The sequence below is a fragment of the Lagenorhynchus albirostris genome, chromosome 3, assembly GCF_949774975.1.
Source record: "Lagenorhynchus albirostris chromosome 3, mLagAlb1.1, whole genome shotgun sequence".
NCBI lineage: Eukaryota > Metazoa > Chordata > Mammalia > Artiodactyla > Delphinidae > Lagenorhynchus > Lagenorhynchus albirostris.
The window spans coordinates 56,292,017-56,312,139 of record NC_083097.1 but is presented as its reverse complement, the minus strand read 5'-3'; the positions used below and the strand labels follow the sequence as shown (position 1 = coordinate 56,312,139).

Genomic DNA, 20,123 nt, shown 5'->3' with positions numbered 1-20,123 from the left:
CTCAAAAAAATTTTTTTTCTTTTTGTTTTCTTTCAGTTCACTGAAGAGTGTCCTAATGTCTCCTAAGTGCCACAAGAAATAGCAATATAACTCAAAGCTGATTTTCCTCTAGAATTATGCTATCCTAGTTTTCATTTTTGCTTCATCTGTTTTATTTTAAACTTCTAAAGTATAAGCTTCCACATGTCTTCTAATGAAATGTGTACTTATGTAACACCATGGTTAGTAGAGCATATTCCTGAAATCATTTTTGTAAATCTTATGTTAAAACAACGTATTGAATTGGGGGTATAAATAAGGAACAAAATTTTGATACTCTTTTTGTTTATTATTATTTTGCCTTCTTTTTCCCATTTCAGACTTTATAGTGAATGAGTTTTACCCTCAAGCTTTTAGCAACTGTTGGTCTTTATGACTTTTATGATCACATTGACTGCACATCAGGACCTGCTGATGGAAGAGGGATTTTGGCATTGACATTTAAGAGTTAACCCCAGTTTTCTCTCTTCTTATGCTTTATTTAGATTTCGACACAGCCCCAACTGCTGGTACCTGAGAGATTGGACTATCCACACCTGGATTAGGCAGTGTCTAAAATATGGTGCACAAGACAAGGCCTTATATACCCTTGTAAATAAGGTGAGTGGTTTCCTGGCATTTGCAGCTTATTCTCCTGAGTTTAGGTGATTTGGTGTTTGTACCATTACAGAACAGCAGGGAATAGTACAAGAAGTAACTTTTAAATTTATTTGCCCTCAGAAAATCTTTTTAGAATGGAGCTGGTATAAATTAACCAGCCCATTAACAATAAACATTCCGGTAGCTGTGGCTGTTCCAAGCACAGTGACTTAAAAATGGAGTGGTAAAAGCAAAAGGTAATCTAATCACAAGAACTTTGTCGGTGGTCATTTCATTCTTGATCCCGAAGTCTTGGATTTTTTGCCTAGTTCCCTTTGGTGAAGTTTAGAGAAAAAGACGTGACCATTTTGCTGGAGTGTGATCTCCAGAGCATTCAGATCATCTTACACATTTTTAAGAAGACAGACTTCCTAGGTTATTCAAAACATGTCTTCCTAAGTCCCTGACTCCTCCCCTCAAGCCCCAGAGCCCCTATGATTAGGGTCTTTCTGCATGTTATACTCTACCCAAGGGTTGAGTCTTCATTCCCTTCATAGTATGAAATAAGTACAAAATAAGCAAAAGTTTAGAATGTTATTATTGTGAGTCTCAAGCTACAATCCTAGTTTGGCCCTTAACAAGACTTTAACAGTATTTCTGTGGAAATGTATTATTTCTGTAGTGTCACTGGGCCTTCTATGGCAGACCTCAAAAAGAAATACTAATTTTGGTTTTGGGAGTTCTTGTTCCCATGACTTGGGCCTAATTTAACTTATACATTTCAGATCGTTTGTGTGTGAGATGTTGTATTGGGTATGGCATTGTCCCAAAAAAGGAGCAATGTCCTGTCCTTTCCCTCGGAAAGCTTATAATTTAATAAAGTAGATAAGCAGGTTCACTGATAAATCTAATATTAGGCCCCAGGGGAAGGAATGGATTAAATCTTGCTCTTCACTTCAGACTTTAATGACACAGATCATACTCAAAGAAGAAGATCCCTATGAAAACAAAACAAGAAGTTCTGGAAAGACAAAAAATGTCTATCTCATTTTCTACTCTTACTAGTCTTTTAGTGGAAAGAACACCAGACAAGGAGTCAGAAGACCCAAGCTTAACCTCATAAATTCTACCAGTTGCTCATAACTTCAGGCAAATAGTAATTTTATTCTTCTAGGTCTTAGTTTTTTCAACTCTTAAGTCAAGTGAGTTGTACTAAATCAGTGATTTCCAGCCCTGGCTTCCTGTTAGAATCACACAAGAAGCTTTTAAAAATTATAGATGCCTTTCTCCACCCCCAAGATTCTCATTTAATTTAATCTTTCTGGAGCCCAGCCATTGGTATTTTTTTATTGTTTTTTTAAAAAATAGATTTTATTTTTTTGGAGCAGTTTTGGGTTCACAATAAAATTGAGCAGAAGGTACAGAGATTTCCCACATGTTCCCTGCCCCCACACGTGCACAGCCTCCCGAGTGAGCCATTTGTTACAACTGATGAACCTACATTGACACATAATCACCCAAAGTCCGTAGTTTACATTAGGGTTCACTCTTGATGTTGTACATTCTATGGGTTTAAACAATGTATAATGACATGTATCTACCATTGTAGTATCATACAGACTAGTTTCACTGCCCTTAAAATCCTCTGTGCTCTGCCTTTTCATACCTCATTGGTGTCTTTTTAAAGCTCCCAAGCTGATTCTCATTTGCAGTCAGTGTTGAGAATCACTGACCAGTTGATTTCTAAGGTTCCTTCTGGCTTTAATGATTTATCATTCTAAGATATTTTGTTTTTACCCTGCCTTAGGGATTAGTGCAGATTTGGTTGACTGCTTTGATGAATTTAAACACTGCTCATGAGCTACAACCTTTAAAGCAATGGATTCTAAACTTTTTTTCCATTTCGGCACGTCTGAGGCATTCTGCACAGCGTGCTGGTAATAGTGACTCAGTTCAGCAGTGATTTGCAACTGGGGTTTAGGGTTATCAGAATTTCTAAGGGGATGGGTATAATTGGAAAAAAAAGAATTCCTCAGGTGTTTCTGGTGGTTGACGGGGGGTGGGGGGGATGAGCCTACTGAAGTAAGGATTTAAAACAGACACATGACCACAGCCTAGACCATTAGTAGTCAGACTTGATTGTGCGTGCAAGTCACATGGGAGCCATGGCAACTTCAGGCTTCTTGGGTCTTTAAAAACTAGTCTAAGAGACAAGAGATAACAGATGCTGACAAGAATGTGGCATTGTGCATTGTCGACAGGAATGTAAATTGGTACAGCCAGTATGGGAAACAGTATGAAGGTCCCTCAAGAAATTAAAAATAGAACTACAATTTGATCCAGCAATCCCACTTCTGGGTATAAATCCAAAGGAGATGAAATGACTATCTCAAAGAGATACCTGCACCTCCATGTTCATAGCAGCACTATTCACAATAGCCAAGCCGTGGAAACAACCTAAATGTCCATTTACAGATGAATGGATAAAGAAGATGTGGGGTGTGTGTATATGAACATATACATACAATGGAATAGTTAGCCATAAAAAAGAAGATCCTGCCATTTGAGACTACATGGACAAACCTTGAGGGCATTATGCTAAGTAAAATAAGTCACTCAAAGAAAGACAAATACGTCATGATCTCACTTATATGTGAAATCTAAAAAAGCGGAACTCATAGAAACAGTGTAGAATAATGGATGCCAGGGACTGGGAGTTCGGGAGAAATGGGGAGAGGTTGGTCAAAGGATACAAACTTCCAGTTGTAAGATGAGTAAGTTCTGAGGATCTAATGTACAACGCGGTGATTGTAGTTAACAGTACTGTATTGTATACTTGAAAGTTGCCAAGAAAATAGATCTTAAATGTTCTCACCACTGCCACCACCAAAAAAATGGTAATTATGTGAGGCAATGAATTTGTTAACTAGCCTTATCGTAATAATCATTTTGCAATATATATGTGTGTTAAATTATCATGTTGTACACCTTAAAATTACACAATGTTATATGACAATTATATCTTAATAAAGTTGGAGAAAAAGTGCTCTAAGGACCAGAAAATGCTGCATAATGTGTTAATGTGTGCTTTCTCATGGGAGTCCATTTTTGCATTGATATTCATACCTTCTGAAAAGAATCACTGAACGAGTGGAGTATGGTGGTTTTTTATTGTCTTGGTTTGGTTTGGGGTTTTTTTAAGTTATGATGAAGTGTTAGAATTGAGCTTTATTTTTCAGACGTCAGTTGTCTTATATCAGACACCCACTCACAACTTTCTCACCCTGACCAACAGTTCCAGTTACCAAACGGCATGAGTCACAGCTTCTGTTTCACCGTCCCAGATGCTGTGAAATGATAGTCAGATATTTTACAGCTAACGGTGCCAAGGTTTTTCCTGAATAATACATAGGCATAAATTATAAACTGAATTCAATGAATATTTTTTCCCTTATCTCACTTTTATTTTCATTACAGGTCCAATATGGTATTTTTCCAGATAACTATACATTTAATTTACTGATGGATCATTTCATAAAGGAAGAAAATTACAAAGGTAAGAAACCAAACCCAGTTCCATGTATAATGGATCTTCAGTTCCCAAAGGGAAGTAAATGTAGGCACTTTCACTTTTTTTATTTCTTAATGACTCTCTACATCACTCTTTCAGTCAGAAATAGGTGCGTAGTTGATTTACCACACCAGTTGGCCAGATAGGAGAACCATATTCAGGTCTTTTTTCCTCTGAGTTTCTGAAGTTTATTTGTTCATGTCTCTTTGGGCAAAGGACAATGAATTTAGTGAAGCAATAAACCTTGCCTGAGCTTCCATGGCTAGTTAAGATTATATTAATTCAGCTATTAGCTTGACTTTTTTTAGCACCATTTGCTAACTTTATTTAAATCACAGTTGTTACAGCATGTGAAGTGTGTAAGTATAAAATCTTATATACTGGAGAGAGTAGTACCCTCGCTATGAAGGAAAGTCATTTCACCTCCCTAGGCTTTTGTTCCCCCTTCTCTAAAGTAAGTGCATTGGTGAACTCTGAGATCTCTTTACCCCCAAAATCCTCTGACCCCATGGAATTAATTTAAAGTGGCTCTTACCTTCAGCTACAGTAAGGGAGGCCAAGGAAAGGTGGGGATGTGGCAGACCCTACAGAGCAGTCAGGTGGAGCCCTGCCAGTCTCCAGTGGACAGGGAAGGGTAGTACAGCACGCTTGTGCTTGCAGCTACGCAGACAGTGAAGAAGGAAAGAGGAGGCCATGCCGTTGTGTAAAGACACACACTGGCTTCCCCTTCCCCCATTTCATCCTCAGGCTTGGTTCTGAGGAGCCATGCCTGTGTTAGGGTAGTCACTACCTCAGGAATGTGAATGTGGACTGGTGGTCACTTATGCTTTTATGACACCTGTGATTCTTGTCATTGGGTTACATCCTCTTGTTCCTGCACACCAGCACCCTCAGCCTTTTCCATTGCGTCACTGCCTGGACTCAGTGATGAGGCTGGGGACCTGGGGACCGGGGACCTCTCTCCTTTCTCTTCTCCGGGCCTCTGCTTTATCTTCTCTCTCATAAGGCTTGCAGTTGTTGACTACCTAAAAATATTTGCTGTGCATTATTATTATTATTATTATTTTTTTTTGCGGTATGCGGGCCTCTCACTGTTGTGGCCTCTCCCGTTGCGGAGCACAGACTCCGGACGCGCAGGCTCAGCGGCCATGGCTCACGGGCCCAGCCGCTCCGTGGCACGCGGGATCCTCCCCGACCGGGGCACAAACCCGTGTCCCCTGCATCAGCAGGCGGACTCTCAACCACTGCGTCACCAGGGAAGCCCTGTGCATTATTTTTTGAAATGCTCATTATCCCTTATCCATTTTAAACAGGGGCTTCCTGAATTCAACTAAAAGATAATTAGCTTTTGCATGTTTCATCGTCTGTTCTCTGTGAACATCCGATTTAAGAATCCTTATTACTCTATCATTGGAAAATTATGTAGTAGCAGTTTTCTCCCCTCTCTCTTTAAAGGTAATGTTGGAAGGGTAAAAGGAGTTTTGGGTTTGGTTTTTTTCTTTTTTTTTCCTTCTAAATTCAGAGTAAATAATATTGAGGATTTTTTAAAATAAAGTTTTGATGAAGATTATTATTATTTATGGCAAAAATTTAGAAAATGTTATACTTTTTATTGCTAAAATAGGAAATACCCAAGTATATAAATAATTATGGAGGAAAAGGAAATTACTTATACAGATCAACCTAATTTCACTTCCCAAGCTGACTGAAATGAATATAAATTAGAGATAAAATAAATTTGATTTATTTTTCATGTGTAATTTTGGATTCAGTATTGAACAGTTGGCAAAACAGATTTTTTTTAAACTGATTTGTAACTTTGTGTTCTTTTAAAATGTCGGTTTGTTGGTGAGATGGGAGTGTTGTTTGTTTAATCTCTTCCAGGTTCTTATTTTGCTACTGACTGACTGGGTGACTCCTCCCTGGTCTGCCTGTCTATCTCAGTTTCCCTGTTTGCAAAAAATATATAGAAATTCTTGGCTGTGGCCTCATGTAGAACCATGACAACACACACAAAACCAGCTGGCTAGCAACAGCTGCAAATCAGTGCTGACTCTTATGCAGCCCTATATGCAAAAATCGGTTAACAGAACAGCTCAGTCAGTTATTCAAAAACATTCGTTGTGCCTGTGTTATGTGCAGGCACCGTATTTTAAACCAATATTAACATTCTCTGATTTAACAACAAATACTAAGGGAAAGAAATTGTTTGAATTTGATTTTCTTGCCTTCTGCCTATGTTGTGAAATATTGAGGGACAATAAATTAGACCTTGCTCACGGTCTGGTCTCCTATGATCAGCATTCATGTGAAAACAGATATCTTCTATGTTACACTCACGGAATTATAACTTATGAATAAGCATTTCCTTTCCATTCTTTCAATTCTTTTAAATTGAGCCTGATTGTCCTTTTTGTAGTCATCAGTTTTCTGTCTTTGAAATAATACCTGAGATTTAGAATTGTCTCTAGCATTTGTTCTCTTTTGCCCAAACAGGGAGAAAATTCCAGAACATACAGTGGGGCAGTCAGCCAAGCCCCCTCTCTACTTGTCAGGGTGACCTGGAAAATATATTTGCCTCCTTTCTGTATGCCTTAGCTCTTCCAGCTGATGGACATGATGCCTTAAATTTGCTTCACAGTTTATGAGGCATTTTCACATGTATTATTTTGTTGGACTGTCAACAGTCTTGTGATGTATGTGGGACAAATGGTATTTTAACATCATGAAGATGATATTGAGAAATTGAGTGGTTTATTTGACATCCTTGAGGACAGTGATACAATAGCACCTGATTCAGTACACAGTAGTGTGTACAATAGAAGCTGAAGACTTGGGAAAGACCTAGTTTATGGAAGAACTAGGACCAGAGCCCACATTTCTTAACTTCTTAATTCTGTTTATTTTTCTGTCATGCCCCACTTTTTAAGAGTGTTTATAGTTAAATACAGGTTGGATGATGTTACCTAAAACTAATTACCTCTCATTCTTACTTTGATATTCTTTCCAGATGCTCTGTCTGTGGTTTTTGAGGTCATGATGCAAGAAGCTTTTGAGGTTCCCTCCACCCAACTCCTCTCCCTCTACGTTTTATACTACTGCCTGGCAAAGAAGACAGACTTCAGTGTAAGTGATCTACCCTAAAGCAGCAGTGAGAGCCTTAGAAGAAGCAAGCAGTGGCTGCTCAGTAGTGATGTGGGCACCAGAGGAAACCTCTGCCCTCAGCATCTGGAAAAAGATGCCTGATGTATAGCGCTGTGGCCCCGTACAACCAGGAGTGAGTGTTCATCCTGTACATTTTAGGTACTGGGCTCTAACAAAGTGGAATTGGACATTCTTCCACTCGGAAGAATCTCAAGGGAAAGTCCTTATGTGCATTCTGAGACTTGAGCTAGGCTAAGTGCACCTAACACGTGCAGAAGTAGGTAATCGATGATCAGTGAGAGCTGGACATGACATACCAATGAAGCAGTGAGGCAGCCAGCTTCGACCACGACCTCAGGTATTAAATACTCATTGTTTAATTTATGTCAGTATTTTCCTAAGGTTGCTCTGGGTCAGTCCAGAAGACTAAGTTTGGTTTCATCTCTTAGGTTAGGATATTTAGTCATTGTTTATTGCTATCCTAAGAATAACAACAGTAACAACAACAATAGCTAATACTTAAATGGCACTTACTTTACACCAGGCTGTGTTCTTGGTGTTTTAGATTTATTAATTCATTTAATCCTCACAACTCCATGCAGATGAGAGGACTGGGGCACAGAGATGTTACATAATAGCCACCCAGCTAGTAGGTGATGAAGCCACCTGGTGAAGCCAAGCAGCCTGGCCCTACAGTCTGCCCTTAACCTCAGATGTAACACCAAAAACTACTACTTTGGGTAGGAACTGAAAAGATCATTTAGTCTAGCCCCCATTCTAAAAAAATTTATTGTGTGTTTTGTTTTTGTAAGATGAATGTCATAGCCTATGGCACACCTCACATTTCACTAGTTCATTAAATATATATTGAGCAACTACTACATTCCATACATTTCAAGAGCTCCTTATACAGTGGTGAGCAAAAATTTCCTTCTTACAATCTAAGATGAATACAGGCATTTAAAACAAACACACGAATATAAAATGATGACTATAATGATCACTACAAAGACGTCTTCTATGAAAAGCCTGTATGGTAGTGAGTTTTTGTTTGTATTTTAAACCTGTTAGGAAAGCCTTCTTCCTTAAGGAAATATTTCCTGAGTTAATATTTGAAGCATGAATAGGAATTAACAGACTGAAGAGAGGAAGAACAATCCAAAAAGAGAAAATGACATGTGCAAAAGTCCTGTGGCAGAAAGAACATGCTGAGCAGAAAGGGGCTGGAAGAAGCTAGGAAGATAGTGTAGCTGCCACAGAGAGAATTGTAGGGTGAGATGAGATTGCAGAAGGTAGGTCATGCTAAGCTGTTTCATCTACATTCTAAAAATAGTGAGAAGCCACTGAAAAGTTTTAAGCAGAAGGGGTGGCATGATCAGATTTGTGTATCTGGGCTGTAACGTGGGTAGGAGGTTGGATCAGGGCCAGGGTGGTTATGGTCAGAGCACGTAGGAGACTATCGTGGTCGTCTGAGTAAGAGTAATGGTAGTGTGGGGACCAGAATGTGGTGGAGTTACAAAGTAGCCGATGTCCGTATCTAGGAGGCAAAGAGCATGATGAGGAAGGAAGTAGATGTGGAGGCAGGGAGGTGGAGGTGAAGTCTGACCTCCTCAGTTGCTGCCTGGGGTATCTGGACAAAAGGGTCACCATGTGTTTGCAAAGACTTCTTTTGATGAGGAAGATCATTAATTTGGCTCTGAATATGTTGCATTTTGAGATACCTTTGAGACAGTCAAGAGATTTCACAAGGGAAATTGGCATCTTAATGGAAAAATCTGGACTGGAGATGTAATTTACAAATCCACGTGTAAGTGTCTGCAGACGAGCCACAGGCCAAAAGGAGAGTCAGGAATGTGTTGGAACAAACACCGCGGGAGGAGGTGGTCTGCATGTAGAACGCTCCTCAGAGGGTAGGTGAGACGAGGACTTTTATGAAATGCGTTGAACTTAGTGGTGTGAGGGCCATAGAGTAATGGAGCAGGAAACCAAATTGGAGTGGATTGTGGAGTGAGTCCGAGGTGCAGAAAGGAGACAGTGAGCATCGGCGGTGTTTTGAGATGTCTGGCTGTGAAGGGGAGTGGAGGGAGGAAGGAGAGAAGGAGGGTTTGCTTTGTATTAATGGGAGAAGCTGAAGCATAAAATGAGAAAACCTTGAGGACATTGGTAAAATAGCTCCTGATTTAGTCCTTAATAGTACATAGAGTAGAAGGTAAAGGCTTGGAAGAGACCTGATATTTTATGTTAACACATAACTAGCCTTTCATCTAAGCAGCAGTGGTTGTATTTTTCCCAATCATCCAAAAAATCTCTAACACATCCATTTGCTTTCATTCATCTTTGTAAAAGTGCTTTTGGAAGAATCACCATTGCAGCACCATCACCACCCCTGCTCAGTTCTAGCACAGCAAGGATGCTGCTCATTTGGCTTTTAGCCCCTGTTGCACCCTGATACTATAGGTCATGTTTTTCCCTAAAGAAAAGAAAAAATGCTTCTAAGCCTCCTTATTAACTTTTCCCTGGGCCCCTTTTCATGCAGTTTTTGTGGGGGAAAATCAAACCTCCAAGTGATTTGCTTTCGCAAGTGAAATGACCTGGTCCTTCATTGCCAACTCTCTTGCTTATGTGTGCTGCAGAAGCCCCTGAGGAGGCTTTGCTTTTCTCCCAAGGTCTTTGCTTGTTTCAAAGGTTTAGAAAAACCTGAGGAAATTGCACTTGCATTGCACGAAGGTCATTCCTAATAAAGAGGTTTGGGTGCCCCTTAATACCTTGGGTACCCCACTTATATACCTGGTTGCAGTTGTAGCTTGCACACTTTGTTCATTCTCTGACCAGCGCAGGGCCACCTGAGCTTTGCGTTCTGTATTTCCAAGCTGGAACAAAGGCTTAGGCCGCTGTGTGCTCCTACTGCACCAGCACCGAGAAGATCACAGCCCTCGTCTGGGGAGTTGCCAAGGCTCTCCTCAGGCCTACCTTTACAGTGAGTCCCCCGTCCCTGCTGTTGCTAGTCTGCAGCAGCCTTAGCAATGCTTGTACTTTGCCCCTTCTTTTCCCGTGTCTCATAAGGCTTCAATTTTATTGAAGTGTAATTTTGCACCCTGGGTTGAAAGAAATGATTGCCAAGTGTTTCTGATTGCCTAATTGATTTTTGAGAGGCGTAAATCTATCTAAAGGCAGCCTAATAGTTATATTTATTTGAACACTGTGAAGTAGAAGGAGTCTTATTGCTGAATTGTTTAAAATTCAAAAAGCTTGCTCTGTCATTTCATAGCAGTGTGAGTACAGGGCTAACAGCATGGGTAATCTTTGTTGATTGTCTCGAGGCAATGCCGGTCCAGAGTGTACGCTTTATTTTTATTTTGTTTTGCTTTTCTGATAGTAAAAGGAACTCTTACTCACTGCCCCAAATTTGGAAAGTAATGAAAAGTACAAAGAAGAAAACCAAAATTGCTTGTAATTTCACTGCCCAGAAATCTGTTAACATATTGGGCATTTCTGTTCTGTATTTTTCATTAAACATAAATATCTTTTCTTTCCAAAATTAGAATTATAATGTACCTTTAGTTTTGTTATTTTGCTTCTTTTACTTAATGTTATAACATGTTCTTTTTTCCTCTGTGTCATTAAAAATCACATTTTTGCGTACAAAATGCATTTATGCATTGCTTGGCTGCACCGTGATCTGGTATATTCTGTTGCAGTGGGAAGAGGAGAGGAACTTTGGTGCATCCCTGTTACTCCCAGGCCTAAAGCAGAAGAATTCGGTGGGGTTGAGTTCCCAGTTGTACGGCTATGCGCTTCTTGGTAAGCTGGAGGTCCTTACAAACATTGTTCTTCATGGATAGAACTGATGCATTCTTTTACTTCATAATGAAATTATAATTTGATTTAAATTTGCGAGTGAAATTCCAATACAGCTTTCATTTTTAGACATAAAACTAGACTTTGATGGCCTTACAGTTATGACCTAAGACAATAAAGCGGGTTCTAAAACCTCCCACCACTGGCAAGGTGAGAATTAGTTCTGATGGCTCTCGATTATATTTAGTGGTGATCAGTGTGAGGAAGGGATAAAGAAAGGAAAGTTCTGACCCTCTTTTGGGAGAACTGGCCAGTAGGATCTTTCCCATTATTAACAAAGATCTTTCTGTCTCTTAAATCTAAAGTCCAGGAGGAAAGAAATTAAGAGTTGGAGTTGAACACATATCCTTGGTATTGTTTTCAGGTGTGAGGGAAGAGAAACTCAGAGAGCACATCCAGCAGCACTTGGGAAAGCAGAGAGGGGCTCACTGGTGCAATGTGGCTGTGCCACACACAGGACAGCTAGCTCTGCTTTAGACCCCAGATTGCATGAGAATCAGACAGTCAGGAGGGCAAAGCCTTCTGAGGAGCAGCCTCGGCACTTGGGTTGTGTGGAATCTGGGCAAATAACATTAACCCTAAATGTGCATAAAATGTGTCCCGATTTACACAGGTTTATTAAATGCATGTTATTTCATTATCCTTGCAGTCTCTCTCCTAAGTAGGTAGGCATTTGAGAAAGTCCCTTCTGATCATACATTGTGTCTGCTTACCTTTGTTTTCTGAAAATCATCTAAGTTATAGCAGTTTGACTGCTTTTGGAGTTGATCTTCACCAATAAAATGTAGTGTGGCATTCTCAGATGCTGATTCTGATAGAAACTGACTCAGAGAGAGGACTTCATCAGGCTGGTGATCAGACTAACAAAAGAGTTGACCACTCTTTTTAAAAATCATTTTCTCTTTACTTACCATCTACTTTTGATATTGATTTACACGTTTTTGGCCTTTGCCTTCAGATGAGCACTCAGGATTGTTACACTGCATGAATTGGCCGGGAAGTTGTCAAGGCTAAGAAAATGTACTTTGTTGTTCCTGTTGCTAAGCAGAGGCCCGGGTGTTTTGGGTCTGGGAGCATCAGATCCAAAGCCCTTTGCTCTCACTGTGTCCTGTGCTGCGCAGCCTCATTCACCTCTGACAGAAGCAGCTTCCCAGAACGTGACTGCAGCCAACCCCAAGCATCTTACAGATCTAAAATTAGCTGTCACCTGATGAGCTTTGTCTATTTATGTTCCACTACAGCTTTCCCAAATCCTCCTTCCCGGGAAAGATAAGTGAAGGTAGATTTAAGACCTGGCAGCTCAAGGTGACTTTGGTCATTAGTGCAGAAGTTTCTGTTCCCCAGGAGTCCAGAGACAGCCCCTGTCCTCACTCGGGGACCTTGCTGCCAGCCATGTTTTAAGCTCCAGTTGTGATTGTTTGAGGTACCAAGAGAAACATTCATGTCCTGAGACCCAAAAGGATGAATGAGGACTATACGATTTAAGTACTGATGAACCTCAAATAAAGGAAAGGAGAGCAAAGTGAGATTTTTTTTTTTTCATAAAGAGTATTTCATGGGGTGTTTTGGAGCATTTTGAAAAATGTCAAACATTTCCTGGCAGGGGACGTTGTCAGACGTTGACAAGATTTCCACTGTAAAAAAGTTGTGGAATTTCTTTTTCAGAGGAAGATTTTGTTCTTGAAACAAAACTAGTATTTCAGTTGTTTGACTTGTTTTGTCAGGGTAGTTTCACTTAGAGGCAGATATAACAACCTCTGTAGGGACTTCCCTGGTGGTCCAGTGGGTAAGACTCCACACTCCCAATGCAAGGGGCCTGGGTTCAATCCCTGGTCAGGGAACTAGATCCCACATGCATGCCGCAACTAAGAAGTCCGCATGCCGCAACTAAAGATCCCACGTGCCGCAACTAAGACCCGGCATAGCCAAATTTAAATAAATAAATAAAAAATAAATAGCAACGTTTGTAAATTTCCCTCCACCCTTTGATTCATATATCCTCATGATAATCTCCAGTAGTCCAAATGAAAAAGAGGAAAAATAAGTTCACATGACTTTATACTGAAAGGTGTATACATAGAATTTTACATTTTTCATCATACATCCAAAGTGTCCCCATTCACTGGGTGGGATGAGGCTCTTGGTATAGGTTTGAAACTATCCTTCTCTATTTCTAGAGCTGCCAGGTAAGTATTCGCTTGTGCCTTCAAGTCCTCCGTTTCAGACATAGTGGGAAGCCACAGCTGAGCCTTCTTTTTTGTTCTTTTTGGCCACAGGGAAGGTGGAATTGCAGCAAGGGCTGCGGGCTGTGTACCATAACATGCCCCTGCTGTGGCAGCCAGGGTACCTCAACAGAGCCCTTCAAGTAATGGAGAAGGTGGCCTCCTCCCCAGAAGACGGAAAACTGTGTAGAGAAGCGGTAAGTTCCCTGTCTCTAATTCAGTGGGATTTATCATCTCCTGTTACTCATAAGTCAAGCTTTGGATTTGTTTTCCTTGTCACCCCCATGCCCCACTTTCTTTATCTCTATAGAATCATGTACTTATTCAGGTGAAAAGGAGTGAAAAACCACAAACATTCTCAATGTTACTGACAAAAAGCACTAGACAATAAGATTGATGTTGATTTTATAGTTCACTGTCTGGGAAGAAGACCATTCCCCTTCCCTAAAATTCAAACTGAATTCTGTAAAATGCTGTTTAATTCCACCCGACCCCTAAAGTAAAATCTCAGTAGGAGCTTGAGAGGTTAAGATTTCACCTTTAATTTTTGGCATTTCTGTCTCCTCATTTAGTCCCCGGAGCCTAACTACCTGTCAGTTTTTTCCATCATACAAGCTCTCAAGAAATGAGTCTAGGGACTAGAGATGGCACTGTCTTTCTTTCCTTCCATTAAACTATTCTGTGGTGAATGCATGATGCTGAGGAGATCTGGACCAAATGTTCCTTTCATAGTTCTAAGGCGTTCACTTTGCCTGGACTAGGACACTGTCCTCCCACCAGCCTCAAAGCTCATCCCTCTTGGTCACCTTGGGCTCTTGACACTACGAAGTTACTAGAGTGAGCTCAGGCTACAGGAAAGCACGCGACGAGCTTACACCCGATAGGGAGCCAACAGTGTTCGCTCCTGCCCAAGCAGCTGTTGTAGCCAGAGTGAGGCATAGAAGGACATCAGTTGTTTCATTAACAGGGTGTAAAAGTTAACTTTGAGCAGCTGCTTATTTGTTTTGCCTTGATGCTGATCACTAGGACTCACCTCATGGCTTCCGCGCAGTCACAGGATGCACAAGTCTGGTCCCTATACTGGCTCCTTATACTGGTGTCTAGTGAGGCCTTATGTTCTCTGCCAGACATTTACCAAGTATACACATTTCTAAATATATTTTCATGTTTTAACCCTGCTGTAGTCAGTGCTGGTGATTGAAAACACAAAATTATACATAAATGCTTTGCCAGGGAAATACTCCTTCCAGTTGGAGACAGATTTGCGTTGTTTGTGTTCTGACTTCATAGGAATGTGATTCAGATGTCAGCAAGAGTGGGATATGTGTCACATATATGTATGTGTATATGTATATATATGTATATCCCACATATACATTTGGGTATAATGTATTAGTGGCATTCAGAAGCCTTGGAGTATTTTCTGGATTTTTGTTCTGAAGTGACATGGACAGAATTCATCGTTATCCATGCAGGTGCTAATGCTGGCCTTGAGGTTGTTTCTGTCCCATCTCTGATGATTAGGCCCTTTGAGGGTCGAGGGAGGTTGCCCCAAAATGAAAGTGGTAGGGGAGAGGGGTCAAAACAAAAAGAAACCTTCCGTTTTATAGTTTATTTACTTTCTAAGCCATAGAAATCACCTGTTACAATAAATTTCATGTATGCCTATCTGGTCTTTGTCAGCAGCTTATATAGATTGACTGATCCCTAATCTCTGGATACCCTATGAGCTAAAATTTTTCTCTGAAGAAGGTCCCTGCCTAGATTCAGAGGTTTTACCGTGCATTCAAAGTGGCCCATTTTGGTTCTGGTCTGTAGTGGTTTTTCTTTCCCTTTCTCCCAATTCCAAAGCAATTGAGGAAGAAAAACATGGAAGGGGTGGTACTTCAGTACCCATCAAGCATGATTCTTGGATTCTTACCTGGGTGATTAAAAGTGAAATCAAAAGCTGCTGTGTTGATTCACTTACACAGATAATTCTGAGCTTGCGTATTGTTCCATTTGTTTTGTACTAAGTGTTCATGCCATGGGACAGGGTGTTTCTAGTGTAAAATTATATAACCATTTCTGTTCCCTATAATTTGATAAGAGAACTCTTCTCACGATATTTTAGATCCCAGGTTTCCCTTCCTTTCCCTTCTCCAGCCTCCCTTCCCAGTGCTTTCAGGGCCATAGGATGTTTAATCTCTGCCCCCCTTTCTGCTCTGCAGCTCGATGTGCTGGACAGAGCGCTGAAGGCGGCTCTGACCGCTCCGGCCCAGGGGTCTTCAGAGGACCAGCCCCAAGGTGAGAAGACCCAGAGGTCAGAAGAACTGGTGGAGCAGCTGGATGTGGAGGAAACTGAACAGTCCAAGCTTCCCCGTTACCTGGAACGATTTGAGGTGAGTTGTAGCAGAATTGAGTCCCTCTCAGCTGTGCATTAAGCATGCTTCTCTGCCATGGTGATAGACCAGCAGTCCTTTCATGCATCAATGTCACACACAAGGGCATTAAAAACTGACATCAAAAATCACATTGTTGGGCTTCCCTGGTGGCGCAGTGGTTGAGAGTCCGCCTGCCGATGCAGGGGACACCGGTTCGTTCCCCAGTCCGGGAAGATCCCACATGCCGTGGAGCATCTGGGCCCGTGAACCATGGCCGCTGAGCCTGCGTGTCCGAAGCCTGTGCTCCGCAACGGGAGAGGCCACAACAATGAGAGGCCCGCATACAGAAAAAAAAAAAAAAATCACATTGTTATTGCTTCACACAGGAAGTGGTCTTAAAAGAAACAAATGGAATTTTTATGCTCCTTTTCATACTTGAGCGAATCGGTCACAGTTTTCCTAAGGCAGCATGTCATTATCCGCTACTCCTCCCTGACGTCTGCCTGATGGGTGGGTAACAGTTTGCCTTCTCATAGCAAGCATCTGACTTCAGCCCTGGGTGAAGAGGATCTGGTCATTTCTCCATATTACATTGAACCTTCTTGATCACCAGAAACCCAGGTAGAAATCACAAAGCCTCATTTGAATATGATGAAGATGAAATGCAGGCATCTTCTCTTGCGCGGCTTTGTGGTGTGCACTAGGGCCATTGGAAATGCTCTCTGGACTACATGGATGGTGTAAACAGGTTTCTACAGGTTTCAGGACAGCCCTGAGCACTCAAACTGCCTTTGGTAGCTTTCAACTCTACGTCCCAAAATGCTCTGTGATCAGAGTCAGGGAGGAAGAGCCATGTTCAGATTTTAAGCCCTTGGCCTCTTCCTTGCTGTGTTTCTCATCTATTTAGCACAAAGCGAGGGGGGGAACAATTGCTGCCTGAAGGAGAATTCATTGTGTGAAGCAGAAAACGTTCCCATCCCTCCCAGCTGACCCATTGTGTCCTTTTGGTGCAGAGGGATGTATACTTTGCCAGAGTATTACATTGAAATCTTTGCAGTAATTATATTGAACCAGCTGTGGGAAATCTATTTCCCCTTGTTCTAAGGAGGATCCTAATACCTTTAGTAGCTGTTTTTCCCGGTACTTCTATAAGGTAATTGCTCAACTTCCCTTTTTTATAATTTAGAAATTGAAAAAGGAAGGTTAATCGATGTTTTCAGGGTTACACGGAGAATTAGCAGCTAGGTTAAGAATTTACATACCTGTTCTTTCCTCTTAACTTTGCAGATTTAGAAAAGCTAAACAGCAAAAAATCTGCTTAGCCCCATAGATCATCATTTACCATGTTCTTATTGACCAAGGCTGCCCCACGACTCTTAAAAGTTACCACCTTTTTCTTATTGCTTATATATTTAATCTCCGAGAATAGAAATCCGTGCCAGCATTGAATTCTCAGCCCTCACTCTTCCACAGTGCATTTTTTTTTTTTAATTCACACAAAAAAAGACCAATATTTCTTGACTGCTAGTTGTGTGTTAGGCACTACTGCGTTTCCTTTACCCTTACCTGGGTGGTAGATACTGCTCTTCCTGTGTTACATGACACTAAGGTTGAGGGAACCTAGTCCATAAGTGACTGGCTTTGGATTTGAACACAAATTTGAACACTTTGGATTTGCTGACTCAGAGTTGAGTCCTTATTCTGGTGTCCCAAGCTGTCTCCTTGGCCTCAAACCAGGTGGGAAGTGATATCAGAAAGAAAGAATTCTCATTTTACGCTCCTTTTCTTCCTGGTGCCTGATTTTTGTTAATCCCAGGTAATCTTTTTGGGGCTCATTTTTGTGGCTGACCTGTCACACCAGACGTCTGGCCACTCCTTGAAGCCCATGGATCCTTCCCACCTTCCAGCCCCTGCTGTTAGAGCAGGCCTCATCACCTATGCCAGTAAATCGCATTTGTTTTGTGGAACATGGGGTGTGTCATATATGCTAAGTCTGGGGCCATAAGTGCGTCTCTGATGATCTACATCTTGAAGCACTTAAGTAGACTAGTGTTTTTAGTACTTTACTTCTCCAGAAATACAATACTGACCAAATCGAGCTGCCGTTTCAGATGGAGCCATAAGTAGTCAGGATGTCAAGGCTGACCTGCAGGGAAGCACAGCACGTGGAGGCTTATAATAGCGCAGGCACTCGTGGGAGCTGTTTAGCATGCCGTTAGTAAGAAAGCGTTGACGTGAATTCCATCTGTTGAAAGGAATACTGGTTAGGCAAACATTTATCCCAGTAATTCTAAAGGAAAAGCTATGGATGAACTTGCTCCATTTTATCAGCTGCTTCTGCCATTTTGTTTCCATCTTAGGGTTCTTTGTTCTTGGAGTTTGCTGCTTGGTTTGGTGCAGGTCAGAATGGAAATGAAGGTTTCTTTTCTTGTGCAGTGTTTGTGGTCTAAAACAAGAAATTACACAGGGAGTCACAGCATATGGAGTTCCATTTACCGTTTGTGAGTGAAGGGGAAGAAATGACATGTGGTGCATCTTAGCAGAATTGCTGGGCTGAAATTAAAAAAAAAAAGAGCAAAAGCTAACAGTGCCTGGATGAAAGGCAGCATGACAGGCTCCCAATAAAGTACCTTCTCCTGTGAGCAGAATGTGTGGAGATTTTGTAAGTGACTTAACCTCTTCTCTTTTCTTCTTTGTATTCTTTACCTACCTGCCCCTCCCACATCTTCTTTTTTTTTTTTTTTTTTTTTTTCCTTTGTTTCCAATAGGCCTTACATTCTAAGCTACACGCTCTGGGCAAAGTTGAGTCAGAAAGCCTTCTGACCCTGACCACCCAGCTTGTCAAGGAACAGCTCCCTACCTGTGAAGCAGAAGACATCGCTGCCTACGAGCAGAAGCTGCAGCAGTGGCATCTGGATTGGGTACATTTGATTCAGAGGGAAAAGGAGCAGAGGGAGAGGGCCAAGCAGGCGCAGGAGGCTCGAAGAGCAGCAGAGGCATCTGCCTAATTAGGCCCCTCAGGGGCTACAGGAACTTCACAAGAGCCCATCTCAGGATCCACAGTGACCATGAGGGCAGCCTCAGTGTCCTGCATCCACCTTCTCCTGTTCTTAAAGCAGACCCCCTAAGGTACAGAAGCCAAGCTGTTCACATGTCAAGCCATGTGACCACCCACCCGGATGCCAAGAAGACTGTGGAACCATGAAAGTGGCAAATAGTCAGACTGAAGCCACTAGCTAAATACCTTAAATAAGGGCTCTCGACGCTTATAGTGGAGTTCTTGGGGGACAGGGATCAATTTTGAAGACTGAAAATCCCTGATACCTAGCGATGGTGGTGGGAGAAGCCGTGACTGAAGAATCTGGTCTCAAGCACAAGCTTTTGAATGGTCTCTGTGTCCCCAGCCGAGGCCACCTGCAGGTCCTGAGACCTTGTCCCCTAGTCTCCTCTCGCGTGCAAGCTCTCAGCCTGAGCTGGGTATGGGATGCCCGCACATCCCCACTTTCCCCTCCCAGACCTGAACTGGGAGAAGTTCAGTACAGGAGCAAACACAAGACCTACTGGCTCTCAAATTTCAGGGACCCCCGGTGGCATTTTTAGCATGTCAGGGCTTTTGAGGAGAGAGCTAGCCCTAGCTCTGAAGCTTCCGTGGCTTGACTCCCCATTATGTTGCGGTAACTTTCTTACAAAGCATTGTCTCAGCCCCTCATCAAGTAGGTAAAGTGAGCACACACATGAACACACATACAATTTGTGAACACAAGTTTCAGTTAGAAACTGGAGAAAATGAGAGATGGGATGGGGCTTGCAGTGCGTAGAAGACATGAATGATTGTAAAACTGTCAGGAAGTGGAAATTTTCTCTCTGGGGTTTCTCTGTGGAAGGGGTCAGTGGCCGCTCTTGCTTGCTGTGTAGTTTTGCCCTTTTGTGTAGTGGTGTACTTTTATGCAGGATTGTATCAAGAACCTGTGGAAATAAATGTTCTAGGATCATTTTGGTGTATTCTTCATCTTTGGGGGAAGGGAGGGAGAAGTAGGGAGTTTCATCGTCATTATAGTCACTATAATTTTGAGCAACATATTTTCAACCCTCCTTCTCCAGTAGACTGTGGCATTTGTAATAATAATAATAATCACCACAACCACTAACTTGTGTTCAGGACTGGCTGAGCTCCAGCAACCCTATGAGTGAACTGCTATTACCCTATTTTTGAATAAGGAAACTGAAACTAAGTAACTTACGTGGGGTCAGGCTCCCACTGCTTCTCACGCTGCATGTTCCCTCCGTACATACCTGCAGTCCGTATCCAACACAGGGCCTGAGTCTTACTTAGGAAGAGGGTTATGA

General features: G+C 41.7%; 1 protein-coding gene across 4 annotated transcripts in view; it reads left to right on the top strand.

Moving 5' to 3' along the window:
• MRPS27 (mitochondrial ribosomal protein S27) overlaps positions 1 to 19,770 on the top strand; it is a 101,589-nt gene extending 81,819 nt beyond the window's left edge. For all 4 annotated transcript variants that reach the window (XM_060143095.1, XM_060143093.1, XM_060143096.1 and 1 more), the window contains 7 exons: positions 525 to 639; positions 4,096 to 4,174; positions 7,200 to 7,315; positions 11,032 to 11,134; positions 13,468 to 13,610; positions 15,624 to 15,794; positions 18,545 to 19,770. In XM_060143095.1, the coding sequence (XP_059999078.1) occupies positions 525 to 639; positions 4,096 to 4,174; positions 7,200 to 7,315; positions 11,032 to 11,134; positions 13,468 to 13,610; positions 15,624 to 15,794; positions 18,545 to 18,784 (967 nt within the window). In that variant the 3' untranslated portion in view covers positions 18,785 to 19,770. The remainder of the gene's footprint in view (positions 1 to 524; positions 640 to 4,095; positions 4,175 to 7,199; positions 7,316 to 11,031; positions 11,135 to 13,467; positions 13,611 to 15,623; positions 15,795 to 18,544) is intronic.
• The last annotated feature ends 353 nt before the right edge of the window (positions 19,771 to 20,123 follow it).